Source organism: Cuculus canorus, chromosome 1 (genome assembly GCF_017976375.1).
Source record: "Cuculus canorus isolate bCucCan1 chromosome 1, bCucCan1.pri, whole genome shotgun sequence".
NCBI classification, from domain to species: Eukaryota; Metazoa; Chordata; class Aves; order Cuculiformes; family Cuculidae; genus Cuculus; species Cuculus canorus.
The window spans coordinates 7,202,055-7,229,599 of record NC_071401.1 but is presented as its reverse complement, the minus strand read 5'-3'; the positions used below and the strand labels follow the sequence as shown (position 1 = coordinate 7,229,599).

Genomic DNA, 27,545 nt, shown 5'->3' with positions numbered 1-27,545 from the left:
TCCAGCACCTCAGTGTCTTTCTGGTAGTGAGGGGCCCAAAACTGAACACAGCATTCGAGGTGCAGCCTCACCAGTGCAGCACACAATCACTTCCCTACTCTTGCTGGCCAGATAATTTCTGATACAAACACATACAATGTATTTGCCAGAACCTCACTATCACCAATTTTGATGTATTATTTCTCTAACAATAAGTAGATGTCACATGTCCTACTTTTTTTGTCACTAGGGGGGGAAAAGATGTGTAAGTAAACAATACATTTGCATCTTCAAGGCTTCAAATACTTGATACAGGAAGCAAACGTAAAACAGGTCTTGTCCAAGATGCAAGCTAGTGTGTCTTTGGGTAACAGACTAGCTCAGATTTGCAAAACTGCTCTCGAAATTACTTTGACATTCCATAAAAACTAACCAGCAAATCTCTAAAGAAAACTGTGGTATCCAAAACCAGTTCGCTATTCAACTTCTTACATCCTGTTTCTGAACTATAATCAATGTTTTTCAATCCATGATCTTCAAATGACATAAATCAAATCATTTTAATCCTCAACAGGCTTAAATTAACTAAGCAGGAGTCTCCACCTCCACTGGAAATACTTCAGAAATCTGGAAATCAGGAGACATGCAACACCACTGATCCAGAAAAGATGAATCCTATCTTAGGCTATAATTGAACAGAATATATTAAATCATATTTAAGGTCAGATGCTTCCTGTCATATTATCAAAGGCAGGGTTAACTTCTACTGACAAGATTTTCTAGAAAAAAAAGGCGGTGACTTCCAGGGAAAAAGAACAAAATTGAAACTTGCATCTTGGAAAGCTTTCCTTTACGTCTCTGTAAGCACAAAATCCTGCTAGGCTGAAACTTGGTACATGTGGATCACTTTCTTGCGTAAAAGCCATTTCCACTACAGCTGTCTTCCCTCTTTCCTCCTTGTTTCTTCTTCACACATTCTCAGTAATTTTTCTGATTTCTCTCATTTGGTATTTCTTTCCTCGCCTTTACCTATGGCAGCCCCTCCTGCTTCCTTTTGAAACTACTGCTCTGTATTTTTGACATACAATGACCATAGCCACAAAAAAATCCTATATATGTACACCTTAAAAATATCTCTCAGCCACTTGTACATTTATTTTTCTTCTCTTCTGAATAAATCTTTTTCATCAGGTCCCTACAAGGGAGTCCCAGCCAATACTTGTGTCTCTCTGACCTCAATCTATTCCAATACAGCTATGGTCTCAGCTTATCAGGCTTCACACCAGCAAAATTCTGCCATGTGTCTTTTAATCAAACCAAAAAAATAAAAATTCATTAGTTGAAGGGAAAGCTGATTTTCTTAAGATGCGTTTTCCCCAAGTAAAACAAAGGCACTACATTAAGGTAATAATGCTTTTAAGTTCTCATGCATGAGTACTTCACCACCTGTGACTACACAATACTCATGATCCATGTCTAAGGGATCAACTAGCAGTAGCGGGAATATTTGTTTTAAAAGATTAGAAACCTAATCACCAAATAATTCAGTGAGACACCCAGACCATAAGAACTTCACAGGTTTCAACCTCTGAAGTCAAATTTTGATATCAGTTTCAAGATTAACACAACCCCCCCACAACTTAACACTCAACTTAAAGCTTAGCTTCATACGGGCATTTCCATAATACAATATGAAAGGTATTGACACCTGTGCAAAATCATGTTTGGTAATATATGACCAAGCTCAGGAACTGTGCTATCTAAATATTCGTTGAAAATCAGGTGGAAAAAAAAATACAAGAAATCCATGCGTTTTAATAAGCATACATGAGCAAGTCAAGAAATTGTGCATTACCAAGGCCTACTGCACCTTTTAAATTGACCTTTAAATTTTCCTTTTAAAATGACCTAAACTAGTTTGAAGCTGAACACCCAGAGAAAATGGAAATTTGGCTTTTTGCCCCCACTTCTAGCCTAACAGGACAGAGTACCGGTACGTGTTGGAACTTTGAAGGGTTTAAATTGCTTATGTGGAAGCTTAAATTCTGTAGAATAGTGATTCCAGAAGGCCATTCACAGCTGTGCCATCTGTTTTTTAGCAATACCTCTTTCCTTACTAAATCAGGAGACACTATGCTGCTGTTCACACAGATACAGAACAAAACCAGTCAATTAAAAATAATTAATATTGTATAATTTAAATGCTCAGTATGCAAGAAATTACAAAATGCCTACTTACAACTTAAGATTGGACTTTCAAATTCAGGCTTTTTACATGTCAAATTATACTCAGATGGCAAGACGATAGACCAGTAAAACACTACTTAAATAAATTTGATGCGTTACACTAGTCATAGGACTCCACAAAAATGTACAAAAGTTATATAGCTGAACTAACCTTGAGTGTACCCCTTCTACACTAATGGAGTCATAAACCAGCTTTTCTTTAGATACAAATACTTGTGTCTCAAAACATTCACAGTTTATCACTAACTGTTACACTGGATAGTTCACCTAACTAAGACATCACATCATTGAGTGTATTTTATTCTGAAGTCTCAGATAAGGTTGTGATGGGGATGAAGGGAGCCAAGACCTTCCATATGAATTAAGCTAAAAAAATTAAGCATTGCCACTGCCCAAAACACTTTAATCAACATTTTATTACGTATTTTCAGCTTTTTAAGATGTTCAGAATTGCAACTTACCAGGATTATGATGAGTCACAGATTCTCCATTTTGAAATACATCTCCAGCCACATTCATTCTACCAGGATTGAAAGGTCCTACACCAGTCTTGGTCTGTGAAGTCAAAGATTGGGTGTATGTTTGCATATTAACACCAAAATTACTTGACTGCAGTCCATTAGATACATCTCCCAAGTTGGCATTCTGGAGTGATGTTACATGTGTAATCATTAAGTTCATGTCACGCCCTTCAGCATTTTCTAAATGACCATCACTCACAGAGCTCACAGCACCTGTTTCTAATGTAGTAACATTAGCAATCTGAATTTCAGAGTCTGGTTCTGTGGTTATACCACTATTACCTATTCCTGAATTTACCTTACTTCTCGAAAAACTGGAAGCTGAGAATTCCATATCGTTGGTTCTATTTTTACACTCCGGAAGTCTTCGTTCATTAAAACTGGAAGCATTCTTCTCTTGTACTTGATTTGTTTCAATGTCTTCTTCATCATCAATAATGATAGTTTCACTTATACTCCCCTTTTGAGAATTTAAGTCTTTTGGAGGAGGAGGCATTTTGCACTCATTCCCTTGAAGTTCTTCATTTTTTGATGATGTAAATGCAGTGTTCCTTTGATCCACTATCAGTGATGTAGAATTTTGTGGAGGTTGCACAGGTTCAATAAAAACTACATCATCGTCATCTTCTATAGGTGAGTTCTGGAATTTATTAGGTCTCGAAACTAAAGAACTTGGTGGACCTCCAAATGTGTTTCCCACATTTGCAAGACCTGCTGCCATGGTGGTATTCCCCAGTAGACTAGCAGTATGTTCAGACAGTTCTAATCGTCCCAGAGGACTCGTGTCCATTCCAGATCTGCTGTTTAAAGAAAAACAAAGCAAGAAAAAAAACCAACACCCAGCTTCAGAGTAAGATATAAAACTCTCCAGTAACAGTTCCTAAAAATAACTATAGAATTAATAGTTTCAGCTTTTAATTTTCTTCCCGAAGTTTATCTATGTTCTTCCTTGAATGTCTTAAGATTCATTTACTTTCTAATCCGATACTAGAAAAAAAAAAATATCGACATCACCAACATTTCCCAGACAACAGCTACATGTCGTCATATTTGGCAATACATACATATACACACAGGAAATAGAATTTTTGATGGTATTTATTCATAGAATGGTTTGGGTTGGAAGGGACTTTAAAGATCACCCAGTTCCAAGCCCCTACAGCATGGACACCTCCCACCAGACCAAACTGCTCAAGGCCCCAAACAACCTGGCCCTGAACACTTCCAGGGAGGGGGCATTTATTACATGCTCCTGTTTCCTCAGCCCCTTTCCCATCCACATATGCACACAACGATCCTGTAACACTGCTTTTTCTAGACTGTTAAGCAAGCTCAAAAGTTAGACCTGCAGAATGAAAATCTGAATTCCTACCAAGTTTCATTCCTATTATAAATCATAAGTTTTAGTATCAATACTTTTATAAAATAAAAGACTGACAGGCATATCCAAGTGCCTAGCAAAAAAAAAAAGACAAAATCAAAAGGGCAACATTGTGACTCATTTTCCCCCAATCCCACAATGCCAAAGCTCCTTAGGTGGCCCAAATATAAGGGGAACACAGAGGTAAGCAAGAGAGATAGGCAACAGCTGCACATGATGAGAACTGATACATTATCAAGCAGCAAAAGGTGCACAGCAACCTCCCATTTCTAGCCATTATCAAAGGTGGCTCATTTGAGTTCCTGACTTGTTACATCATGCTCCACTGCAGCTTTCAACAACTTTATCTCTTTTCTTCTTAAACAGCCAGGGATGCTTCTTCCTTCCCAACAGCTACTCTGCCTAGGGGTTTCTGTTTGCTTTCAGTAATTGTTCAGTTTGGGGAATCTGTTATTTATAATTGCCAATTCTACCGTGAATTAAAAAAAATCTAAAAGGAAACTTGGCTATATGATTTCAGTACCTGTAATTCCAAACCAATATACAACCGGTAGTAAAGATCTCTCTGAAAAATATCTGCTCTTTAAGTCAGTAAGTTAAGTCGATCTTGATATACATGAGAAAAACAGACATACCTACATGATAATTTGGGTGTCTCCAAGGACACACTGATTTTTTACATGACTGAGCTTTTGTGAAAGGCTATAGGTAGCTTTCTGCACTTTTTTACAAATCCTTTACAAGGGAAGGCAAATAGAGGAAGTAGAAATATCCTGCTCATCAATACTTACCCATCCAGAAATCCACTGCAATCTGTTTACCTTAATAAGTTGCTCCAAGAGCTTTTATTTTCTTTCCTGTGAGGAATCTGCTCTTCTTCTATCAACTTGCTGCCCTCCACAAAAGCTGTGTGTTCTAAAACAGGGTTAAAACAAACATTAGACATACAAAACAGTTTCTTCATCTCAAACATCTTCTACCGACTATGTTCATCAAACTGACTTCCTTCTACGTTTACAGCTTAAGTCCAAACCTGACTTCTAGCACTATCATCCTACAACATTAGAGACATCTATCTATGCAATCATCACTGAGTAAAGCAGCAACAGTATTGTTTATTCTATATTTTCCACTCTGTCACATCACAAAGCCAGAATCCTTTGTTTGATGCTTTACAGATAAGACAGAAAAAATAGAGCGCTTGGTAAAAGACAAACAGACGTAACTGCAATTAAGTAATACAACACTAGAATTAAGAAGTATAGCTGTAATAGAATATTAAGGCAATAAACCATTTAAGTAAACTGAGCTATCAAGAAAAGAAACCTTAGCAGCTACATTTCCAGGCTTTTTATTGTATGAACCTCCTTGATGCTCATAGCAGAATATACTACACTAAAATTAAGACAATTACAAAATATACATTATAAATCAGGCTTACAGTGCAATATAAACCTTATATTGCTAATGATATTCAACTAGCATATATGTACTGCAGTGACACTTCGCACAGGTTCAATCATCCGCAGCTTATATTAACACATGGATCAGTCACAAGAGACTGAAAATGTTCAAAGTTCAAGCCTCTATCCTTCAGATTTTATAACGGACATTATCTTTCCCAGACTTGGCAGAATTTTTAAAATAGAGCATCAACTTCTGCAGTTATCTACTGTTTTGAGGACAGACGTTAAAAATCCCCAGACAGTAGAAGTCTAGAGGAGTAAAACTCAAATATTCTTCTATGGTTTTACAACATTATTGAAGCCCTCTTGTACATTAACTGAGTGGGAGCAGCAGTGCAGGGGGGACAGGGGATGGACACAAAGCTAAACAGTAAAGCTGTAAACCACATTAATCCTAGAAGGGAGGCAACCACGTTTGAGTTCCTTCACACATTAGCCTTGCAGTCAAATACCACTATGTAACAGCACTGGAACCTCAATAAAGGTAACATTTGATCGGAACAAAAGAGGTTTTCTTACAAAAAAATAATTGTGTTATCAATGCAGTTGGCTTGTAGCTCCCTGGAAACCAGTCAGTTACACTGAAAATTAATTTAATCCAATATTCTCTTTTACCTATCTTATTTTTCCCTCCAGGGCTGAATAATTCAAAGTTGGAATTCTCTATATCTCTGCTTCTGATGAAAAGAATTAATTCAGTTCACTAATTCTTAAAGTTTCCCAGGTTTATTCCATGTATTTTCTTTCTCTACAAGGACAAAAGCATCACACGCACATAAAGCTTTTATTAAAGTTTTAAATATACCTGAACAGATGGGAGCAAAGAAGAAATGAGACTATGCCAAGACTATACCTCAGACATGACTCAAACCTTTGCCATCCCTACTTTTGCAGATCCCTAGTTGTAAGACAGACTGTGTTGTAATTTGTAACAAGACTGTGGATGTAGTCTTCTTGGACTTCAGTAAAGCCTTTGACACAGTTTCTCACAGCATTCTGCTGCAGAAACTGTCAGCCTCTGGCCTGGACAGGCGCACACTCTCCTGGGTTGAAAACTGGGTTGGATGGCCGGGCCCAGAGAGTGGTGGTCAATGGAGTTAACTCCAGCTGGAGGCCGGTCACAAGTGGGGTTCCTCAGGGCTCGGTACTGGGTCCAGCCCTGTTCAATGTCTTTATCAATGACCTGGATGAAGGCATTGAGTGCACCCTCAGCAAGTTTGTGGATGACACTAAGCTGGGTAGAAGCATGGATCTGCTGGAGGGTAGGGAGGCTCTGCAAAGGGATCTGAACAGGCTGAACCACTGGGCTGAGGACAATGGCATGAGGTTTAACATGGACAAATGCCGGGTCCTGCACTTGAGGCATAACAACCCTATGCAGTGCTACAGACTAGGAGAAGTCTGGCTAGAAAGCTGCCTGGAGGAGAAGGACCTGGGAGTGTTGGTTGACAGCCGACTGAACATGAGCCAGCAGTGTGCCCAGGTGGCCAAGAAGGTCAATGGCATCTTGGCTTGTATCAGAAATGGGGTCACCAGCAGGTCCAGGGAGGTTATTCTCCCTCTGTACTCAGCACTGGTGAGACCGCACCTCGAGTACTGTGTTCAGTTCTGGGCCCCTCACCACAAGAAGGATGCTGAGGCTCTGCAGAGCGTCCAGAGAAGAGCAACGAAGCTGGTGAGGGGGCTGGAGAACAAGTCTTATGAGGAGCGGCTGAGGGAACTGGGTTTGTTTAGCCTGGAGAAGAGGAGGCTGAGGGGAGACCTTATTGCTCACTACAACTACCTGAAAGGAGGTTGTGGAGAGGAGGGAGCTGGCCTCTTCTCCCAAGTGACAGGGGACAGGACAAGGGGAAATGGCCAGAAGCTTCGCCAGGGGAGGTTCAGGCTGGACACCAGGAAAAAATTATTCACGGAAAGGGTCATTGGGCACTGGCAGAGGCTGCCCAGGGAGGTGGTTGATAATAAATAATAATAATAAAAGAATGATCAAAGTGAAAGACTAGGTTTAGAATGGCAAACCAGGAAAAAACTCATACTTCACAACTGATACCAGCAAAAGATGCTCAACAACGGAAAAAATAACTACTAGAAACCTGTAAGACTGATTAAACTGATCATTGGATGAATTCTTAAGACTTTGAAAAAAACCTAACACAACACAAACTGGTGCGAGCTGGTCTGCGGAAAATACTTGTTAAAACTTCTGTAGAATGAGCTCAAGGCTTTGTGGTAGCGCACAGGCAACAATACGGAAACAGAGGCACCAATACAGAGCAGTTCTTCCTGAACCAGGCTTTGTGTGTCCTCCTTTTAAATTAGGCTACAGCACTCATCTATAAAAGTCTTCATTCTAAAATAAATTACAGTCCCATAGCTACATTCAAGGTTTAATTAATGGAAGAAATAAAAGGCAAAATATACAGGCAGTTCTCCAGAAGCATGGCAAATACTACAGCTTTTTAGACAGCTAGGTAATGCTCCATAGCCCAAATCTTAACTCCATTACAGTTTTATATTCGTCATGAATTGCAGCTATTGAGGGTGGAGGGATACACCTAGGAAGAAAAGAAGAAATCTTCAACAAAAGCAGGAACTGGAATGCAAAGGCCTTTATTAAGTGCCACTAGTAACACCTGGGATGAAGGTGACAGAAGAGCACAGTCATGGTTATGTACACTTGGAGCAAAGCCACAAAAATCGAAAGAAGTCACTGAAATCCAGCCAAAACTACAGTCTCACCAACACATGGTGCTTGAAACAGACATCTGAAGTAGGACCAGCATGTGCAAGTGCTTCCATATAAAGGCTGGAAGCCCAAAAATAAAAAGGGAAAACTTGAAATACTGCTTATAAGAGAATATGTAACCGAGACATCTTCCAAAGTGAGCAGATGAACAAAATTCAGGGGACAGTATTATACTAAGGAAGAAGTATCGGAACAAGAAAAGTGTGATTGATTTGTTCCAGTGCAGTAATACTACTTTCTGCTAGCAGAGTTCAGTATCCTAACTCAGTATCCCAAAATTCTTTAACTCAACAGGTACTGTGCTGCATTTAAATTCCATATCCAAACTAGAAGAAATAATATATTAATCACAGAAACATAGAATGGTTTGGGTTAGAAGGGACCTTAAAGATCATCCAGTTCCAAATCTCCCTGCCATGGGCAGGGACACGTCCCAGTGAATCAGGTTGCTCATAGCCTCATCCAATCTTGCCTTGAACACCTTGAGGGATGGGGCAGCCACAGCTTCCCCGGACAACCTGTGCCAGTGCCTCAGCACCCTCATCGTGAAGAATCTGGTCCTCACGTCCAGTCTACATCTTTCCGCTTCGTCCTATCACTATGTGCTCTTGCGAACAGTCCCTCCCCAGCTTTTTTGTAGACTCCTTCAGGTACTGGAAGGTCACTACTAGATCTCCTCAGAGCCTTCTCTTCTTCGAGCTGAACAAGCCCAACTCTCTCAGCCTGTCCTTGTATGGGAGGTGCTCCAGCTCACCTTTGTAGCCCTTCTCTGGACCCGTTTCAACAGCTCTATATCCTTCTTATGTTGAGGATTCCAGAACTGGACACAATACTCCAGGTGGGATCTCACAAGAGAGTAATAGAGGAGCAGAATCATCTCCCTCAACCTACTGGCCACGCTTCTCTTGATGCAGCCCAGGACACGGTTGGTCTTCTAGGCTGCAAGCGTGCATTGTTGGCTCATGTTAAGCTTCTTATCAGTGAGCAACGCCCAAGTCCTTCTCTACAGGGCTGCTCTAAATCACAAATTCTTACAACACAGCCAACTGCAACCTTCTACAAGACTAACAGAAGGAAAAAACACTTCTGATCTAATTCTGAGCCACACAACATAGTTCAAGATGTAATTATCCAGATAGCATTCCAGAAAAGCTTATTTAAATTCCCGGGGAATAAAAAACCTAAAATAAAATAATTCATTACTTCAACATTTTACTTCAAAAAGGAGAACAATATGAGCATGAAGAACCCATTTAAAAGGAAACAAAATGGAGCAGCTAGAATAAAAAGTTTGTTGAGGGCATGAAGGCCATTTAAAAGCTCAGCATATTAAATATAAAACCAATCTAAAAGAACCCTCAAGGCCCCCATAAAGACTACCATCAGGAAGTCTCTAAGCTACAAAGATGCTCAAATTGTATATGAACTTCCCCATAGTACATTTGCCTGATTCTTTAACTTTTGCTAGGCATGGTTCAAGACAGGCTACTGACCTATGTCAGAGCGAAGGTATGTCTATAAATGACAATTCTACAAACAGCAAAATTTTCCTAAAGAAAGAAAGAAAAAAAAAAAAGAGTACTCAAGAAGCCTGAACCATAGCAGAAACCATGGAATAAACCCTTTGCGTTCATGTTCTGTAAGGAAAAGATCAGGGAAGAGCTCATCTAAGCTCTTTTTCCAGAGGTCAAGTCAGAAGAAAAATGTCATACAAAAGTACTAATAGAAGAGGATTTTAGAACAAATTACGAGCGCCACACGGCATTCACTTAAGATTTCTAAAGATAGCGCAATTTCATATTTCAGTATCTGTAACCAATTACTTAAGCAGAAAGTGATAACAATTACCCAAATAATTAAAGTACAGTCCTATCTCCATCACTAAACAAACTGATAGAAACTACAGCTGAAGAAATATACAAAAGAAAAATAATATATGGGGAGATAATTAACATAGACTTTGCAAAGAAAATGTAACATCTCACAGAACTACTTTTGCAATTATTTAAAGAGAAAAATACAGTGCCTTGTCTGCTGTCATCATAATAAAGAGAAATTACCAGAGGGGTTCCAAAATAAAATCATATAGGTCAACATACCTCAATCAATCCAAAGAGACAGTGACTACCAAAGTGAATTTCCTTACCATACGTAACTATTCACAGCAGCTGAACACAGAAACTGGTTGTAAAGAACTACAGAAGGATATCACAATGCAGAATGCTCAGGCAGTTTGGAAGGCAAAATCATTAGTGATAAATGCACGGTAATGAACAGGGAGAGAAGAGTAACTACATACACAGCAATTCCTCTCGAGTGGAAGCTTAAGATGCAAGTTGCAACTCTATCAAATCAAAGCTACTCTATCATCGACGACCAAAGAGGAAAAACAATACAATGGAAGAATCAAGAACAATACAGAACACATCTGTCATTACATAAGCAAGACACTGGTGAACTATGTTTTTTATCACGAAACGTTCAGGTTGCCGCCTTTTCAGAGGAAGAGAAAAAACAGATGAGTTACATGAACAATTTATATTAAAAGTAAAGTCTTCTCGTTGGCAAAGAAAGACAACTCAAGGAAGATGATAAATCTGCAAGAATAAAAAACAAAACATCAAAAATAAGAGAGCTATGCCCAGTGTCTTAGAACACACAAACAAAAAGGCTCCCGGTGAGATAATTAAATAGCTTTAATAATCTGTGGTGCAGGAAAACATTTTCAGATCATCTTCATGGCCCTCCTCTGGACTTGCTCCAACAGATCCATGTCCTCCCTGTGCTGAGGACTCCAGAACTGAACACACTACTGCAGGCAAGGTTTCACAATAGCAGAGTAGAGGGGGAGAACCACCTCCCTTGACCTGCTGGTCCCACTTCTTTTGATGCAGCTGAAAGGCTTGCTTTCTGGGCTGCGAGCACATGCTGCTGGCTCAAGTTGAGCTTCTCATCCACCAACACCCTCAAGTCCTTCTCTTCAGGGCTACGCTCAATCCATTCTCCTCCCAGCCTGTAACTGTGCTTGGTATTGCCCTGATCCAGGACCTTGCACTTGGCCTCGCTGAACTTCATGAGGTTCGCACAGTCCCACCTCTCAAGGTCACTCTGCATGGCATCCCAGTTCCCCAACACAAAAATCTCTATGCAACAACACTAAGAGCTGTGCCTGAACATAACAAGGGTTGGGGCCACAGCTCTGAACAGTGAAGAGATCACTTTATCAGATAGGATAGTAGTGACGAGCTGAGGGCCACAGACTGAGCTGCACTACCCTGACACCAAAATACTGCATAAAACTCTCCAAAATGCATGTGCTAACTTACAGTAAGCAAGCAGCAACAGACTGAATATTAGAACACGTGTATATCCACTGGCAACAATCAGCGGGGTATCTGAAACTTGTAAGACTTTAAGCAAGCCTTATACAACGCACCGTATTGAGGCCATAATGACACAACTACTTTATCAGTCTATCCGTTACGTACACAAATGCTACTGATAAATATTTGCATGCTTCAGGCTAAACTCAAGTGCATGCTCTCATAACATCAAAGTAAAACAAGGCTCTTTCTTTAAATATTATACAAATTAATTACAAATATTAACCACGTGTCTGAATAACACTTAACACTAACCTATCGATGTATTTGTTACTGCTGTTTTTCAGCAGACACAAGAGCTTTCAGGAACAGGATACTAAGTTCAGATCCACAAACCTAATCTATCCACTGTCTAACAACCACCATCAGAAAAGGCCAAGATCTCATTGCTTCAGCCTAGAGACACTACACCAGAATTCATTTTCCAGTAGGTTTGGAGCTGCTTTGAATTTCATTCTTTACCCAGATTTTCAAAGCAGTAGTATGGATTGAAGAAATTAGTAACTAAGTCATTATGTAATACCCAAACCACCTTTGTGAGACAGTTTTCAGGAAATTTAAGACAAGAACCTATGCACAAAGACCGGTAATCTACCAAAGACAGCATTTAAGAATCATAAAAAGACAAGATCAAAACAGCTGAAGAAATATTTTGGGGCAGTTGAGTAAGTTCTGAGTTTATTCAAAAGAAAAACTATTTACTTGCAAACCGGGGCTTCCTGAAAACACACAGATTTCGTTATCTCGAAAGCATCTTAACTACACTGCAGCCACCAGCATTACATGTGAATGTTGGCAATTGGTTTCCAATTGATGTCTCCATCTGAATACCTTTAGTTAACACAGCCTCTTCCTTGGATCTTCCTACTCAGCCAGTGCTAAGAATTGCTCCCCTATACGCATGAACACAATAAAAATTCAGGGTCAGTCTCAAAGCTGATTCTATTCAGGGTTATCTCGAATGCAAACATATCCACACCAAGCATCTATCATTTTCAAGATTATTCATAGGGGAATAAGCAGCACTTGGCATAGCAATTCATGGCAAATCAAAACCACAATGTTGGCCTACTATGTTTACGTTTAAGGGCAGCCATACCAACATGTATCTCCTGCCCCTTATACACACACTTCCAATGTATTTTGTGGCCGTTTAATCATGAAAAGGTGTTCATCAGCAACAACTCAGCACTACCTCTCGCTTTAAAAGACATTATGTGTAATGCAGTAGACAGTAAATTTTCTCTCTCCAGTACTCAAGTAGCAACAAGCTGCTTACGGATAACCTTTATTATAAATGGAACAGAAAAGTGAAAGCAGACAAAGGACCCACAGAAGAAGTTACATCTAAATGCCTATCTATTACTTATATCCAAACGCATATCTATTTCCAGGAAAGCAAGTAACACTAAACCACAGCAACAGACTTGAAAGATGACCTAAGTGGAAAGGGAGTAGTACAGTAACAGTAGAGAAACACTATGCTTCAAGAAGCAAACAAGATACCAAAGTAGGAAAATGGGAAATAAAACATGGAAAAATAAAAATAAATAGTACAAATCAACCTCAACACAGCACACAAAGAGGTCAAATTACCATCTGATGTATTTTAATTTTTAAAAATATAACACTTAATAGGAAAAAAATACATACTGAATGGCTAGGTCAGAAACAGATCTGAGAATAGTAAAATTATTTAGAAGTCTGGACTGTGCAATGGAATACAGGCCAGTGATAAATGTCAGTGGGTCATAGCACACAGTTCAAAAATGTGCCTTACTCTTGCTCCACAGGGACCAATGAAAATTAATTAAGAATTCAAATCTTTGAAGTCTCTAGCTTTTGCTAGCATTCAAGAAATTGATATAGTGATACACAATACATATAATCACTTTAAAACAGCATTTAATTATTACAGGTTCTAGGAAGCAAGGCTGGAAATACTCCACTAACAGATGTATTACACCAACTGCTACAAATTTAGTATAGGTAGTAATGAGAAAAGGTTCTACAACAAACCAAACATTCTATTTCTCTGTCTTTAGTAGGAGCTATAATTGCATTGGCTATATTTTCACAGCTGCATCATGATTGTAGCGACTATACTAATCTATAAGCACCTAATATACACAAGTAGCCTACAACCTTTCAAAATTGTAGTTATAAGGAATTGGAGGTACAGCCGATCACATATAAACCAATCAAATCTGGAAAAACAACCCAAGACAGGAAAAAGGAAGTAGATCTCATCCTCTCCAATGCCAGCGGATGAGATCTACTAGACCTAAAGCATCCTGTAGAACTAAAGGTTCAGAAAGAGACTGATTTATTAGCTACAGTAATGATGATTCTGTTGAGAAGTTAACTTTCCCTGTAAAACATACTCTTTTAAGAGAGCCAGTACATTTAAAGTAATTTTAAGAAGCAGATTTTGAACATCTCACCTATTCACATTTTATTAATAATTTTACCCAAACAGCAAAAATTCTTATTTTTGTGTTGGGTGGCGGCAGAGACTGTCTAAATTAACTTGTAGTAAAGTACTCCCTATCAATGGAAAGCATCTTCCTGGTCAGTAAATGATATCAGACTTGGCTTAAACACTGGAAGTTTAATGGAAGAGCTGATGATGGAAGGGACCACTGGGTATCACCTTACCAAATCCACTCCAGCTCAGAGCACTGACAAATTAGAAATGGGATCCATCTTTGAAATCAAGTCAGGTTGTTAGGTTCATATCCAACAGAGCTTGGAATATCTATAAGGATACTGATTTCCCAGCCTCTCTGGACACCCTCTTCCAGTGTCTGATTATGTCGGCTATTCAGAATTTTCCGTGTTGCAACTTATGCTCATTACCTGCCATCCTATCAATGGGCATCTCCTAGAAGAGTCTGGCTTGATCTCTATACTTTCGCATTAATTAGTTGAAGACGGCAGTAACATGTTACATCAACCCTCTCTTTAGAATGAACGCAGCCACCTCTCTCAGCCTTTCTTTGTTATGTGTTCCACCCCTCTAAGCTGGTGGCCCTCCACGGGGTTCACTCCCGTCTATCAGTGTCTCTGCAACACTGTCCACCCAAAATGGGACTAAACACTGTAGATGTGGTCTCCCAAGTACCAAACAGTGGGGAGCAATCACTTTCTTCAAACTGCCAGCTACAGGCTTGCTTAATTCAGCCCAGTCTGCTGTCTGCCTTCATCCCTGGAAGAGCGCATTATCCATGTTCAACTTGCTGTCCACCAGGACTACCTGAAGCTGCTTGCTAGCCTATCAGTGTCCAGTCTGTACTACTCGCAAACATTTTGTGTCCCTCACTATAAGACAGACATTGAGGTGTTGGAGCACGTCCAGAGAAGGGCAACAAAGCTGGTGAAAAGGCTGGAGAATGAGTCTTATGAGAGGCAGCTGAGGGAATTGGGGTTGTTCAGCCTAGAGAAAAGGAGGCTGAGGGGAGACCTTATTGCCCTCTACAACTACTTGAAAGGAAGTTGTAGTGAGGGGCATGTTGGTCTCTGTTGGTGGCAGGCGACAGGACGAGAGGAAATGAAGTTGTGCTAGTGGAGGTTCAGATTAGACACGATGAAAAATTTCTTCACTGAAAGGGTTCTCAGGCACTGGCAGAGGCTGCCCAGGGAGGTGGTTCAGTCACCAACCCTGGAGTACTTAAAAGACAGGGATAAAAAGTGCTCAGGGACCTGGTTTAGTAGTAGACAGGTACAGCTGTAATCTATGATCTCAAACATCTTTTCCAATCAAATGATTCAATGATTCTATGATTTTGGAAACAAATATTCTTTACTAATCATCAACAAGGAATTTTTATGATATTCTTCATTACTGCTTCCTCTTGTTTGGTTAGAGTTTAATTTTTAAACCAGCAAGCAGTCTATAGTTGTACATATACAGCCCATGAAACAAGTTCTCATGCATGGGTTATGGGACATAACCCACTGTCTTGGTGCCCAAGTGCATGATTCTTAACGCTTTTAAAATCCTCTCCTTTTAAATGTGCTTAAAAAGAGGAAAAGCTGTCATGCATTGTTTGTAAACGAACATGAACCTTGTAGACAGAGCATTTTTTTTGCCTTTAATGATAAATAGAATCATAGAATCACCAGGTTGGAAAAGACATTGAGATCGAGTTCAACCATACCTATCTGCCACTAAACCATATCCTTAAGAATCTTATCTACGCATCTTTTAAATACCTCCAGGGATGGTCACTCAATCACCTCCCTGGGCAGCCTCTGCCAGTGCCTGATGACCCTTCTGGTGAAATTTTTTTTCCTAATGTCCAACCTGAACCTCGCCTGGTGCAGCTTGAAGCCATTCCCCCTTCTCCTTTCACCTGTCACATGGGAGAAGCGGCTAGCACCCACCTCTCTACAACCTCCTTTCAAGTAGTCGTAGGCAGTGGCAAGATCTCCCCTCAGCCTCCTATTCTCCAGCTAGTAGTCCCAACTGGATTTTTCATCCCTGAGTAATACTCAATTATCAGCTAACAACCTACTATTTTTGGCCCATTATGGACAAGCTTATTCAAGATAATTTACCTGCAGTGGTTAGCATTCAATGCATCCAGTAATTCAGAACAAGCAAAAACAATTTTATGTAAGAGAATACATAAATACTGTGCATATAGCAGCGAAACCCGTGTAGACTATGACCAAGTCAACAGCCAGTGAAGCTACTGAACAACAAAGGAAAGAAAATCTTAACATTGTAAACAAAATGAGAAAGGAAAAAAAAATAACAAGGGAAGGGGAAGAAATGACAAAACAACCACAAAACAGTTCAAGTTTTCTGCTGAGGTAAGGTTGACGGGAAATGGAATCCAAGACAAGAACTGGTCCAGTCAGCAAGGCAAGTATGATAGCTTTTCACAGCTGCACCCCGCTGTCTGCCTGCAAGTTACACGATGCAATCAAGACTCCAGTTTATCAAACTAGTTTTAAAAAGTAAAAGATAACTTTATTTTTAAACAAGATGCATATTTTTTTTGCTAAGGCTGCAATTCTATAACAAAAAAACACATTCAGTCTAGGACAGGACCACAGTGGTTTTGAATTCCGGCTCCTCTCTCCCACTTTCTCCCGCACAACATTTTGTTCCCTTTGCCCCTAGCTGTTTATGGGTCCTAACAGCCAGTCTGCCACGGGAGCCTAACACGGTAGAAAGCTGAAATACAAAAAAAACGAGCAACCACCTAACACCCACACAGCCTCCCTCCCCCCAAAAAATTCACTGTGATGATTCATGGAGCTAAACTGACTCCCAAAAAAAGAAACAGAAAATGCCAGCATTGGTAAAGAGACGAGAAGACAATGAGAACCCTAAGTTACGCTGGTTTAAACAGCCATGCAACCAATCACGTATGCTTATTAGAACTTAACGCCATGAAGAACACACTACACAGCATTTGTTCTAAGTCAATATTTTGCCTTTTGATTCCAAATCTGCAACTGGAATAAAGACTTGCAGAACATAAACTGTATTCCCTGCTTTAAAAAAAAAAAAAAAATATTTAGTTTTGTTAGTGGGGAGCTTTTCAAATTCTCTTTAAACTTTTGCCTAAAAAGAAGAAAGCAATGCCTCAATAAGGTATTCCAACTCTTAGTTAACCCAATTCCTAGTTATCCTACCTGCTGAAAGACTGTTCCCTGTCTGAATTTGTATTGCTTAGGCAAAAATCAGCACTCAGAAATTAAGCCTTTAACTGTGGGAGAGGTGAGCACCCTATTATCTAATGTTATTTGGCACAGTCTCTCCTAGACCAGGATTAAGTCACACCCTAATTGAAGAAAAGACCAAGTTTCTGAAGTCTGTTAATAGAAAGCATGTTTCCCAGTCCTTCTTAAATGGCTCCTGTAGGTCTTCTCCAAAGTCTCCAATTCCTTTTAATTATTAAAAAATGCTGGATGTAGTTCACATCATACTTGCCGTACTATACGCAATATCAGTCAGATCACGTCAGCACCTGTATTTGTTAATTCTCTGGATAGCAGTATCCACACTGATGGCCAAACGCAGTGATAATGGCAACAATTCCAAGATACAGCCAACATTTGTGTCTGCCATCAAACAAACAACTCTTGTGGTACTTTTCATTTTCTGTCACTACTAAATTGCAATTATTTTAAATATTACAGAGAACTTCTTACCTGGCCTTTCTAGATACTACTTGGCTTCTTTAATGAGACACCATCTACTAGAACAAAACTCCACCTTCTGAATTAATGTTTTTCAAAAATAACACTATTGACGCTGCCGCCACCACCACCACAAGCAAAACTAAATAAACAAGCACACAGATATATTAGCTATTAATTCAAAAGACATTTGCTGAATTCTTAACAGCTTAGTAAAAATTCTTAAACACATATAGGTTGGTATATTAATCATAAATCCCTCCTCAAACAAAACGATGAAATTATTTCACGTATAACAGAACTGCAGAATCGTTTAGGTGGGAAAAGATCTTTAAGATCATCAAGTCCATCATAAACCAAACACTGCCAAGTCCACCACTAGACCATGTCCCTAAGCACCCCATCTATACATCTTAAATCCCTCCAGGGATGGTGATTCAACCACTTCCCTGGGCAGCTTCTTCCAGCGCTTGACAACCCTTTCCATGAAGAAATATTTCCTAATGAACAATCTAAACCTCCCCGGGCAAAACTTGAGGCCGTTTCCTGTCATTCTATGGCTTGTTATTGGGAGCAGAGATCAAGTCTAGTCTAGTCACAGTTCAAGGTTGTTATAGGAATTGAATGCTCGTCCAATCAGAGCAATACTGCAAACCCACGCTCTTTCACCATCAGCTATGCGATGCATTCCCTTCTCAACAGCCACCTGAATCCTGAGGGCATGCAACTGTCTCAGCTCAAGGGAAGAGTTTATGGACCAGTCTGCTTGTTCCCGTGGCTGGTTGCCCACCACTGTGACAGACAACCAGTTATCAGCCTCAGCTCTGCGCCACCAACCCACGGGTGCTGGTGCTCCTCCAGCACGCAGTGCTCTTCCGACTCACTAAATGTTCTTCCCCATTTAGAAAGAAAGAAAAAAAAAGAAGACAACAACAACAAAAAAGACACTGATACCACACCCATATATTGCAACTCTTATCACAGACTTCCAGGAGTCAAAGTTACAGACCACATTATACTAGTGACTCTACAAGCACAGAATCAGACTGTTCAAAGAGCAAACAACCTAATTATAAGGGAAAACAGATGGAGAGAGACAAAAAAGAGAATACACGGAAACAGCACCACCATAAACAATGGTTAGAATTAGTTCTTGTTCTAATGATGGTGTGTTGGAGTCCCAGGGCGACAGGAAAGGTGGTGGTTTGGGTTTGTTTTTAGTAGGCTTTGTTTCCCAAAGCTGGCTTCTTTTGCATTACCAGGTTGCAACCGCCTTAAAGGGTGCACACAGGGAACTTCTTCGAGCATGAGGAGCCACCACAAGATAATGAAAAAGTGTTTTAGTGGCCCATGCCTGATCACCTTCTAAACAGCACTTAAAAACTCATTAATAACACAAAACCAGATACATAATATATTTCTTGGCTACACACTAACTTTAATTTAAAGGCAGACAACCTGTTACTTTTACAGCCTTAAAATATAAGCTGCCATAAGTCCAGACAGACAAAGCAGACGAGGAAAGCATGCTTTTTCAGGATTCTGGATCCGTATCAACAAAGTAGGATCATTTTAACCACAACCGAAAGAAAAACTGTTACCACAAGACACAGAGATCAAAGACAGGGTATGAGATTAAATCATGTGGTTTATTAACACAACTAAATAATGAAACTTAATTGTTTATTAACAATTAAGAGACAGCTTATCACGTGGAAGAAATCTGCAGTCCATAGAAGACGAGCACATGCTGTGTCTAAAACAAGGGCTAGATTACGGGCTTAAAGCAAAGACCTCATGTCAATGCTGTCCACAAGTGACAGACAGCAAGCACAGAGTTTTCCTACTGGGGAGGAAGGATTGCCTTTGCGATAGTAGCCTGAGCTAAAGGTCAGACATGCACAAAGAGAAGTCAAAAGCACACACTGAGATTTAGCTGGTATAGAAAGCAGCAAGTCCAGAAGAGAGACTTGAAGGTCATCCACACAGAGGTGATAGCTGAGTTTATGAATGACATGAACAAAATAACTTCTAGAGAAATGTGATGTAGTACCAGAGTAAATGCCAAAGTGGAGAGGTCTTCCAGGGATCTAAAGAACAGTAACTCCAGAAAGAAGGTTTTCCCCAAGGTTAACCTTTCAAGGAGAAGGGAGGGGGAAAAAAAAAAAAAAGGGTAGTTGCATCATGTGTGGGCTTTCATTTAAGGTTCAGTACGGTTATACAGCACAGAAGAGTCTAAAGGAACACAAGATGCCAATGTGCTCCCAACAAAAGTCTTCAGGAGGAAAACATACAGGTCCATGTTTGTAAGAGTGACTATGAGCCATAATAGGCCTAAATTAGAAAACTGCGCACACAGTGATTCTATGGGTTATGCCAAATTTTACCATCTTCTTGCAATGCCATGCAACAAAATAATCAAGGAAACTGCATGTAGAAACCAATACAAACTCTGCCATAATGCCACTGCCTTCTCCTAATGATCTGCTTTTTTTTTTTTTTGCAAGCCCCTCAAGAGTTAGATCAGTGAGCTATGGTGCAAGTATCTAAGCAGTTGTTGTACTGTCAGTAAACAGAGTGCGTGATCAAGTGTACATCACTACTTTGCACAACCTATTGAACAGAGGAAAAGGTGGAATTAAGATAACATCCAGATTAGCATGTGTCAGTAATTATTAAACTGATCAATATGCCTTCGTAGACTTGTGTATAGCACTAGGTACACAAACTTGGGTATTACAACTTTTAGAGGTTATAGTGACACAAACTGAAGCATTCCGATCGCCTTGCAGGAGGTAAGGAAAAAACTTTATTAACCTTCATGTACGGTTAAGTACAGAGTGCCTAATTAATTTACTTTAGGTAAAGCAGTAATATATTAAGTGGTAAGTATTCTAGAGACCTAAAGCTATTCTTTCCACACAACTGCAATGCATGGTTAAGCAGTCTCACCTCAGCCAAACTTCAACAAACAAAAAGCCCACCACAATCCTCTTGTGCTACTGACACTCAGCTGGGGAGAGGGCTGGTAATGCCCAAATGCATTTTAAACCATTACCGCAGCTACTCCGTTCACTACACTGAACACTTGCTTCTGAATCCCTGCCTCGGTGAAGAATCCCTGCCACCCCATCACATTATTATTGAGTGGCTGATGATGGAAGAGACAGAAAAGGAAGTTATGGTGAAGCAACTCGAAAAACCTTGGGTAACACAGAGAAAGATGAAATACTTAAGCATGAGGACAAACCTACAAGGCGTAAGTAAATACTCTTCAAACACAGAGCAGCTTGAAAAAGACATTGGTGGCAATCACATCACTGGAGAGTCTCAGTTGACCACAGAACTGAATAAACTGTTAATTTTATTTATGTTGGACAAGTAAAACCTGAATTTGTCATCTGTATTATAACCACAGTTTGAAATAATTTTGTTCTGATAGCAAAATAGACTAAGAAAACATGTTTCATCATTGACATGTCCAATCCATGAAATATTTCAGATGAAGGCTTGAGAATTCCTCAGTAAACAGTTATGATCTAACCTGTCTATTAAGGACAGCTGCTGATCTCATCTATTGCAACTGTTGATGTTCTCATCTATACAGACATAATTTAAATTCTGTGTGTGTGTGAATTCCATTCAACTCTAGTTTCACAGAAGAAATAAGATTTTTGTCTTAAAATTGATAATTTCTAGAAGCTCAAAGAAGACAGAAGCTTTAAATTGCAAAAGTATAATGAGTGGTGCTGAAATCATAGAATTAATTAGGTTGAAAAAGACCTTGAATCCAACCATAAACCTAACACTGCCAAGTCCACCAATAAACCATGTTCTTAAGTGCCACATCGACCCACATTTCAAATACCTCCAAGGACGGGGACTCAAACACTTCCCGGGGGAGCCTGTTCTAGCTCAGCTCCTTTTGGTGAGGGCACATTTCCTAATTCCCACTCTAAACTTCTCTTGGTGCAATCTGAGGCCATTTCCTCTCATCCTATCATTTATTACTTGGGGAAAAAGACCAACATCTGCCTTGCTACTACCTCTTTTCCGGTGTCTGTACAGAGTTTTAAGGTCTCCCCTCAGTCTCCTCCAGGCTAAACAGCCCGAATTTCCTCCGCCACTCCTCAAAGGACTTGTGCTCCAGCCCCTTCACCAGCTTCATTCCCCTTATCTGGACACACTCTGGCCCCTCAATGTCTTTCTTTTAGTGAGGGGCTCAAAACTGAACACAGTATTTGAGCCTCACCAGTGCCAAGTACAAGGGGACAATCACTTCCCTAGTCCTGCTGGCCACAGTGTTTCTGATACAAGACAGGATGCTATGGGCCTTCTTGGCTACCTGGGCACACTGCTGGCTCATTTTCACCCACGCCAAACAGAGCAGCAATGAATGCTCCATAGCCATTTTGGTGAGGTTAAGGATGGAGACGCTCCATACAGCAGCATAGACACAAGGTTTGTTGATGCATTAGAAACCACAAAAGCACCTGAGAACAGTAATATAGGAATGCAGGCTTCTCCCCCAAAAAAGGCAGCTGGACCATCTAAACTGCATCTACACCAATGCACGCTGCATGGGTGCCAAACAGCAAGAGCTGGAAGCTGTTGTGCAGCTGGAAAAGTATGACACAAAATCAATATTGTCAAAATGTTAACTGAAGAAGACATGCTACGTAATTGCATTCCAGAAGTCTCATGCAAAACACTATCTGACAAACTTACAAATCTAGGTCCAAACCAATGAGTTTCAATACTAGCATCTAAATTGAACACATCATTCATATACCAAGTTACCATCTGTTCTTCGCCATATTTGCCAGCAGCATGTGGGGTAGGCTACAAGTATGGAAGAGAAACTAAGTCTCCTCTGAACTCTAATATCTCAGAAACCCAGTTATCTTCCTGGAGCATGCACCTAGTAAGATTAAACCACTCAAATGAAGTTAAAGTTAAAAAGTGTTTTAAGCTGTTAACTAACAGTTTCAGCAGAGAACAACAAAACTCCTGTGTCATAAAAGGCTTTAAGAGCTTCTTGAGGCAAGTAATACCCCAAACTTCTCAGAAATGACAGCTTGCTAGCTTGAACTCTTGTGAACTTCAAATTTCAATCCCTTTCCACAGCTAGGCTGAGTTCACCACTACTCACGATGTACATGTCTTGCAGAAAAAAAAAGAAATAGTTCTTCACGAACAGTGTATTTTCCACGAGGAACAATACTTGATGCAAATTCTTCATGTAACTCCTTCTGCTTTTGTTGCAGAGCATCAGTTGGTTGCAAACTTTGACGCAAGATCACAGAACTTCAGTAATTCTCTATTCAGTCCTTGAAACCATAATGAAAAGTACTGCAACAATGCAAGACTGTTCATGATGCTGCTGGATGAAAAAATGGAAAGAAAGATGAGAAAAACCTGAATGAGGTTGTACCAGTGTTGGGCCCATATCCCTCTATATACTTGAACAAGGTCTGTAGAAGACAAAGAAAACTTGCTTTCACTTTTTCACTGGCATTTGTATATTCTTGCTGATGCAAATCCCTCTTAGCATATTATTCCAAGGGAAGCAACAGTAGAATGCAATCGTATATTTGAAGTCAAAGGAGATCAATAATAATAATATAAAGCAAATTTATTATATACCCTAATTAAGACATTTTTTTACTAAAACAAGTTATTTAATTTAACTACCTCACAATGTCCCATCATCACCATTATTTGACAAACTGCAGCTGAGGAATTTGGTTCCTGGAGCTGACTTTGCAACAGTAAGCACCAAATACATTCTCTCCCACAACAGCATGACTTTTCACGTGCCATAGGGTACTCTTTTTACCTCCAGTCAGGTGCTAGAGAAAAGGCTGTACCACCTCCACCACCACAGTTGGATGAGGACAATGTGCCATCTACTAAGATTCTTTTGTGCAAGACATTAGTGTAATTCACAAACCAGCTGGCAACTGCTTACTGAGGTTTACTGAATCTTAGCCATACAGCTGTTCTTGGCAGTATTCTCATCTTTTCATAGGCAGCCACACAAAGCTGCAATAATTTTTTCAAACCAGCTCCAGTACACAACACCCTTTTTCACTCCAACACAACAGCCTCCCTCCTTCCAAAGCATTATTTGCCTTGATCACTCTTAGAAGTAACTTTTTTAACATGAAGCAGCATCAGAAAGAGCAGAACAGCTGTTAGACTATAATGTATAATGAATCAGAAGTAAAATTAGATTATAGCCTTTCATCCAAGACATGGTAAGAGTTAAAAAAATTACAGTTAAAAATTGAAACCTACACTAATAAGTCAAAGTTTAGAACAGAGCAGTTTATTAATGATAACAGGCTACACAAAATCTTAGTGTCTTTCATGAAGATGGTAATTTTAGAAGCTCAGAACAAATCCAAATCTGATGATTTCCTCCTAAGCAGTGAGGTTCTGTCAAGAACCATATTTTTTGTACGTCTAAGCCACCAAAATCTGACAAAGAAAGTTGCAAGCTATGCACATCTGGGAAATCTAAGAAAGTTGGAGTTGTTCAGCCTGGGGAAGAGAAGGGTCCAGGAAGACCTTACAGCAGCTTTCCATTACTTAAAGGGGACCTAGAGGAAAGCTGTGGAGGGGCTCTTTATCAGGAAGTGTAGGGATAAGATGAGGGGTACTGTCTTTAAGCTGAAAGAGGGCACATTTAGATTAAATATTAGGAAGAAATATTTTCATATGAGAGTGGTGAGGCACTGGAACAGGCTGCCCAGAGGAGTCAGGGATGCCACATCCTTGAAGGAGTTTAATGCCAGGCTGGATGAGGCTTTGAGCAACCTGATCCAGTGGAAGGTGTTGGAACTGGATGATCTTTAAGGTCCCTTCCAATCCAAACCATTCTATGATTCTATGATCTATGATGTCGAGTTGCAAGGGAGAAGGGAAAAAAATAAAAGAGGAAATAAAAAAACATTTCAAGATATAAGTGGTGGCGAAGACAACACCAGGAAACCTCTGGTAGCCAAGTGAAGGGCTCACAGCACAAGGAAGTTGCTGCCTTTTTGTTCCATCTCCAGCCCCACATTGCCCACTGGCCCTGCCTGGGATTTCGGGGTGCCATCTCAGCTCCAGAGCGCCCCAACCTCCTCTCCCCATGTGCACAGCCCACCTCACTCCCTCCTCTGCAGCACTGCTTTGCCATTTCAGAACACGGTATGTGGGCAAACCCCACCCCATGATTAAAAGGGGGCACCAACCAGAGTCAGTTTACACCCCAAATCCTATAGACAGGCACTGGGAATGTGCCTCATCTTAGCCCATCCAACATCAAAACAGATTATAATCTGCCTTGAAAACCCCATACGGGTAAAATACCAAAAAGATCATCTAGTGAGCATTCAAGGTCCCTTCCAACCCAAAGTATTCTATGATTCTAAAAAGCTGTGGGTTTCTCTAGTGACAGACACCCTTCTGGGGAAGGGGGGAAGAAGCAGAAGATTCAGAAGCCCCAGCAAGGTGCCCAAACTGGCAACGGCACCCAACGAAACCACTCAAGCAAAATCAGTTTGGCATAAAGAACCAGTCTGAACGCACAAAGGAAACACACTGGAGTTACACTCCGCAAACTGCTGGGTTATTTAAATCTCTCCTTCCTCCTCTCAGTTTCAAGATACGCAGGACACGAGACTGGAGAAAGAAAGGAGAAGATTTCAAGATGGCCAGAGGTGATGTCAATACACGCTCTAGAACTCTAGAGGGCACCCGAAAGATGCCCTCCCCCTCCCTCCAGCAGCAGCAGCCCGTCGTCTGCTTGCAGGAGTTGGTATTGCAGGAGCGATGTCTGCAGCAGCAGCAGCGCCCACCCCGAGGAGGAGCCGCCTTCCAGCCATCGCTGGGGCTTCAACCCCAGGGCAGCAGCAGCTGCTGGACCCCAAGCATCTCCCCACCCAAGCCTGGAGGCTCCTCCTTCTACCCCTGCCCCCGGAGAATACTGGGGGTGGGTCAAGCCCTCCATAAGCAGGTCCGGTGAAGGCAGGAATCGATACATAAATAGCGCTCACAATGGAGCTCCCTTCTCCTCGTTGGTCTCTGCCAAGGCTGCACCAAAACTGGGCTGGAGCTTAAAGCCGCGGGGTTGGAGCAGGCAAGCGCCCCCCGAGCAGCGTCCCCTTCACCGGGGCAGGGACCGCCTGCATCACCCAACCTCTCCCCTTTCATCCCAACCTTTTAGATAAATAAAGAAACCAACAAACAGATGGGAATTGCCCTCCCCCGGGGGGGTCTTCCCCACCGAGGAGGAGGAAGACAAGGAGCCCCGGGGGAGAACGGGAGCGAAGCGGCTGCACCCAGAGGCGGGTGGGAGCCAATATTCCTTGCTAACTTGCTTAAAGCAGCCCTAAAAACGCTACCTAGAGGCGTGGGGGGGATTCGTAAGGACCTCAGCGACGGCGCCCGAGCTCCCCGCCGTCTCCTCGCCCTCCCTCCCCGCGGCAATTACCCCCCGGTGTCGGGGTTTTCTGCCCCCCTGCAGTCGGGCGGCAGCACTGCCGCCTCCTCTCCGCCATTAGAGGGACCCAGCCAAACAATACGAGACGGGAGCTGCGACGGCGGCAGAACCGGGCAGGGAAAAGGGAGGGAGGGAGGGAGAGGCACCCGCCGGAGAACGGGGAGGGGGGGGAAAAGCGCTTGGGCGGGGGTAGGGAGGCACCAGGGGCAGAACAACAGCCCGAGGAAAGGAAGGAGGGAGGGAGTTAAAATAGGAGGCGCTAAAGCAGACCCAGCCCTTCCCCCAAATGCCCCTGCCCCCCCCTCCGAGCTGCCCCCCAGCGCCCTCCCTTTCCCCCCGGTGCAGGCGAGGATGGCTCCGAGCGGGGCTGCCCCCGGCGCGGCGAGAGGGGGCAGCGAGGACAACGAAGCCACCGTGGGGCACTTCTCTAACGCGGGTAGCTTGGAGGCACGGCGGCTGCTCGACCATCCCCGCCCTGGGGGGCAGTTTGGACGCCGCCAAGCGCCCGCCCCCCCGGGGCTGTTCTTGCCCCGCGGCCCCCGTTTTCCCCTTACCCGGCGCTCGGGGACCCCCGCGGGGGCGCACGCGGCTCCGCTCCGACGCCTCCAACTCTAACTCGCTCCAGTCCCGGGCGAAGCGCAGCGAGCTTGAGCGAAAAGGGGGAGGAGGAACCGGGCCAAACGAGCTCGGGGGAGATCCGCCTCCCCTCGCCGCGATTGGCTCCCCCGGGGGGCGGGCGCTGGCGCTGGGAGAGCCGAGTGGGCGGCTCGCCCGTCCATCAGCGCCGCCCGCACCCGGTTGACCCTAGGAGCTGCCAATCTTCCTCCTGGCCACGCTCGGGGTTCTTCCCACTTTTGATCCATCAGGGTTTTTTTTTTTTGGGTTTTTTTTTTTTTTTTTTTAAGAACCCGGATCGTTGCCCACCCCGGGGCTGCTTTCCCGGCGTTCGAAGGCTGGAGCATCCCAAGCCGCTCTTGGAGAGCAGCAACTTGGAGAAGTTTAGCGGCTGGCACGGGGAGGTCGCGCATCCCCAACGTGGGGTCACCTCGCCCTCCTCTTCCCTTGTCGCCGAGCCACAGGGCTCCAGGCTCCTCCGAGAGGTCCCACCCTGCTCTCCCATCTCCCCTAGCTTTGAACCTGGGGCCATTTCCATGGGGGATAATGGAAGCGTTTCC

The 27,545-nt window shown here is 41.9% G+C and overlaps 1 protein-coding gene across 6 annotated transcripts in view; it reads right to left on the bottom strand.

Annotated features, from left to right (window-relative positions):
• The window catches only part of ZMYM2 (zinc finger MYM-type containing 2), a 96,978-nt gene extending 69,932 nt beyond the window's left edge, over positions 1–27,046 (bottom strand). For 2 of the 6 annotated variants that reach the window (XM_054064635.1, XM_054064659.1), the window contains exons 1-3: positions 26,925–26,980; positions 4,920–5,043; positions 2,688–3,547 (exon numbers count right to left, since the gene is read on the bottom strand). In XM_054064635.1, coding sequence (XP_053920610.1) covers positions 2,688–3,537 — 850 coding nt within the window. In that variant the 5' untranslated portion in view covers positions 3,538–3,547; positions 4,920–5,043; positions 26,925–26,980. Of the gene's footprint in view, positions 1–2,687; positions 3,548–4,919; positions 5,044–26,924 lie in introns of all 6 variants that reach the window. The other 4 variants (XM_054064651.1, XM_054064664.1, XM_054064670.1 and 1 more) reach the window with 4 other exon arrangements.
• Positions 27,047–27,545: the final 499 nt, after the last annotated feature.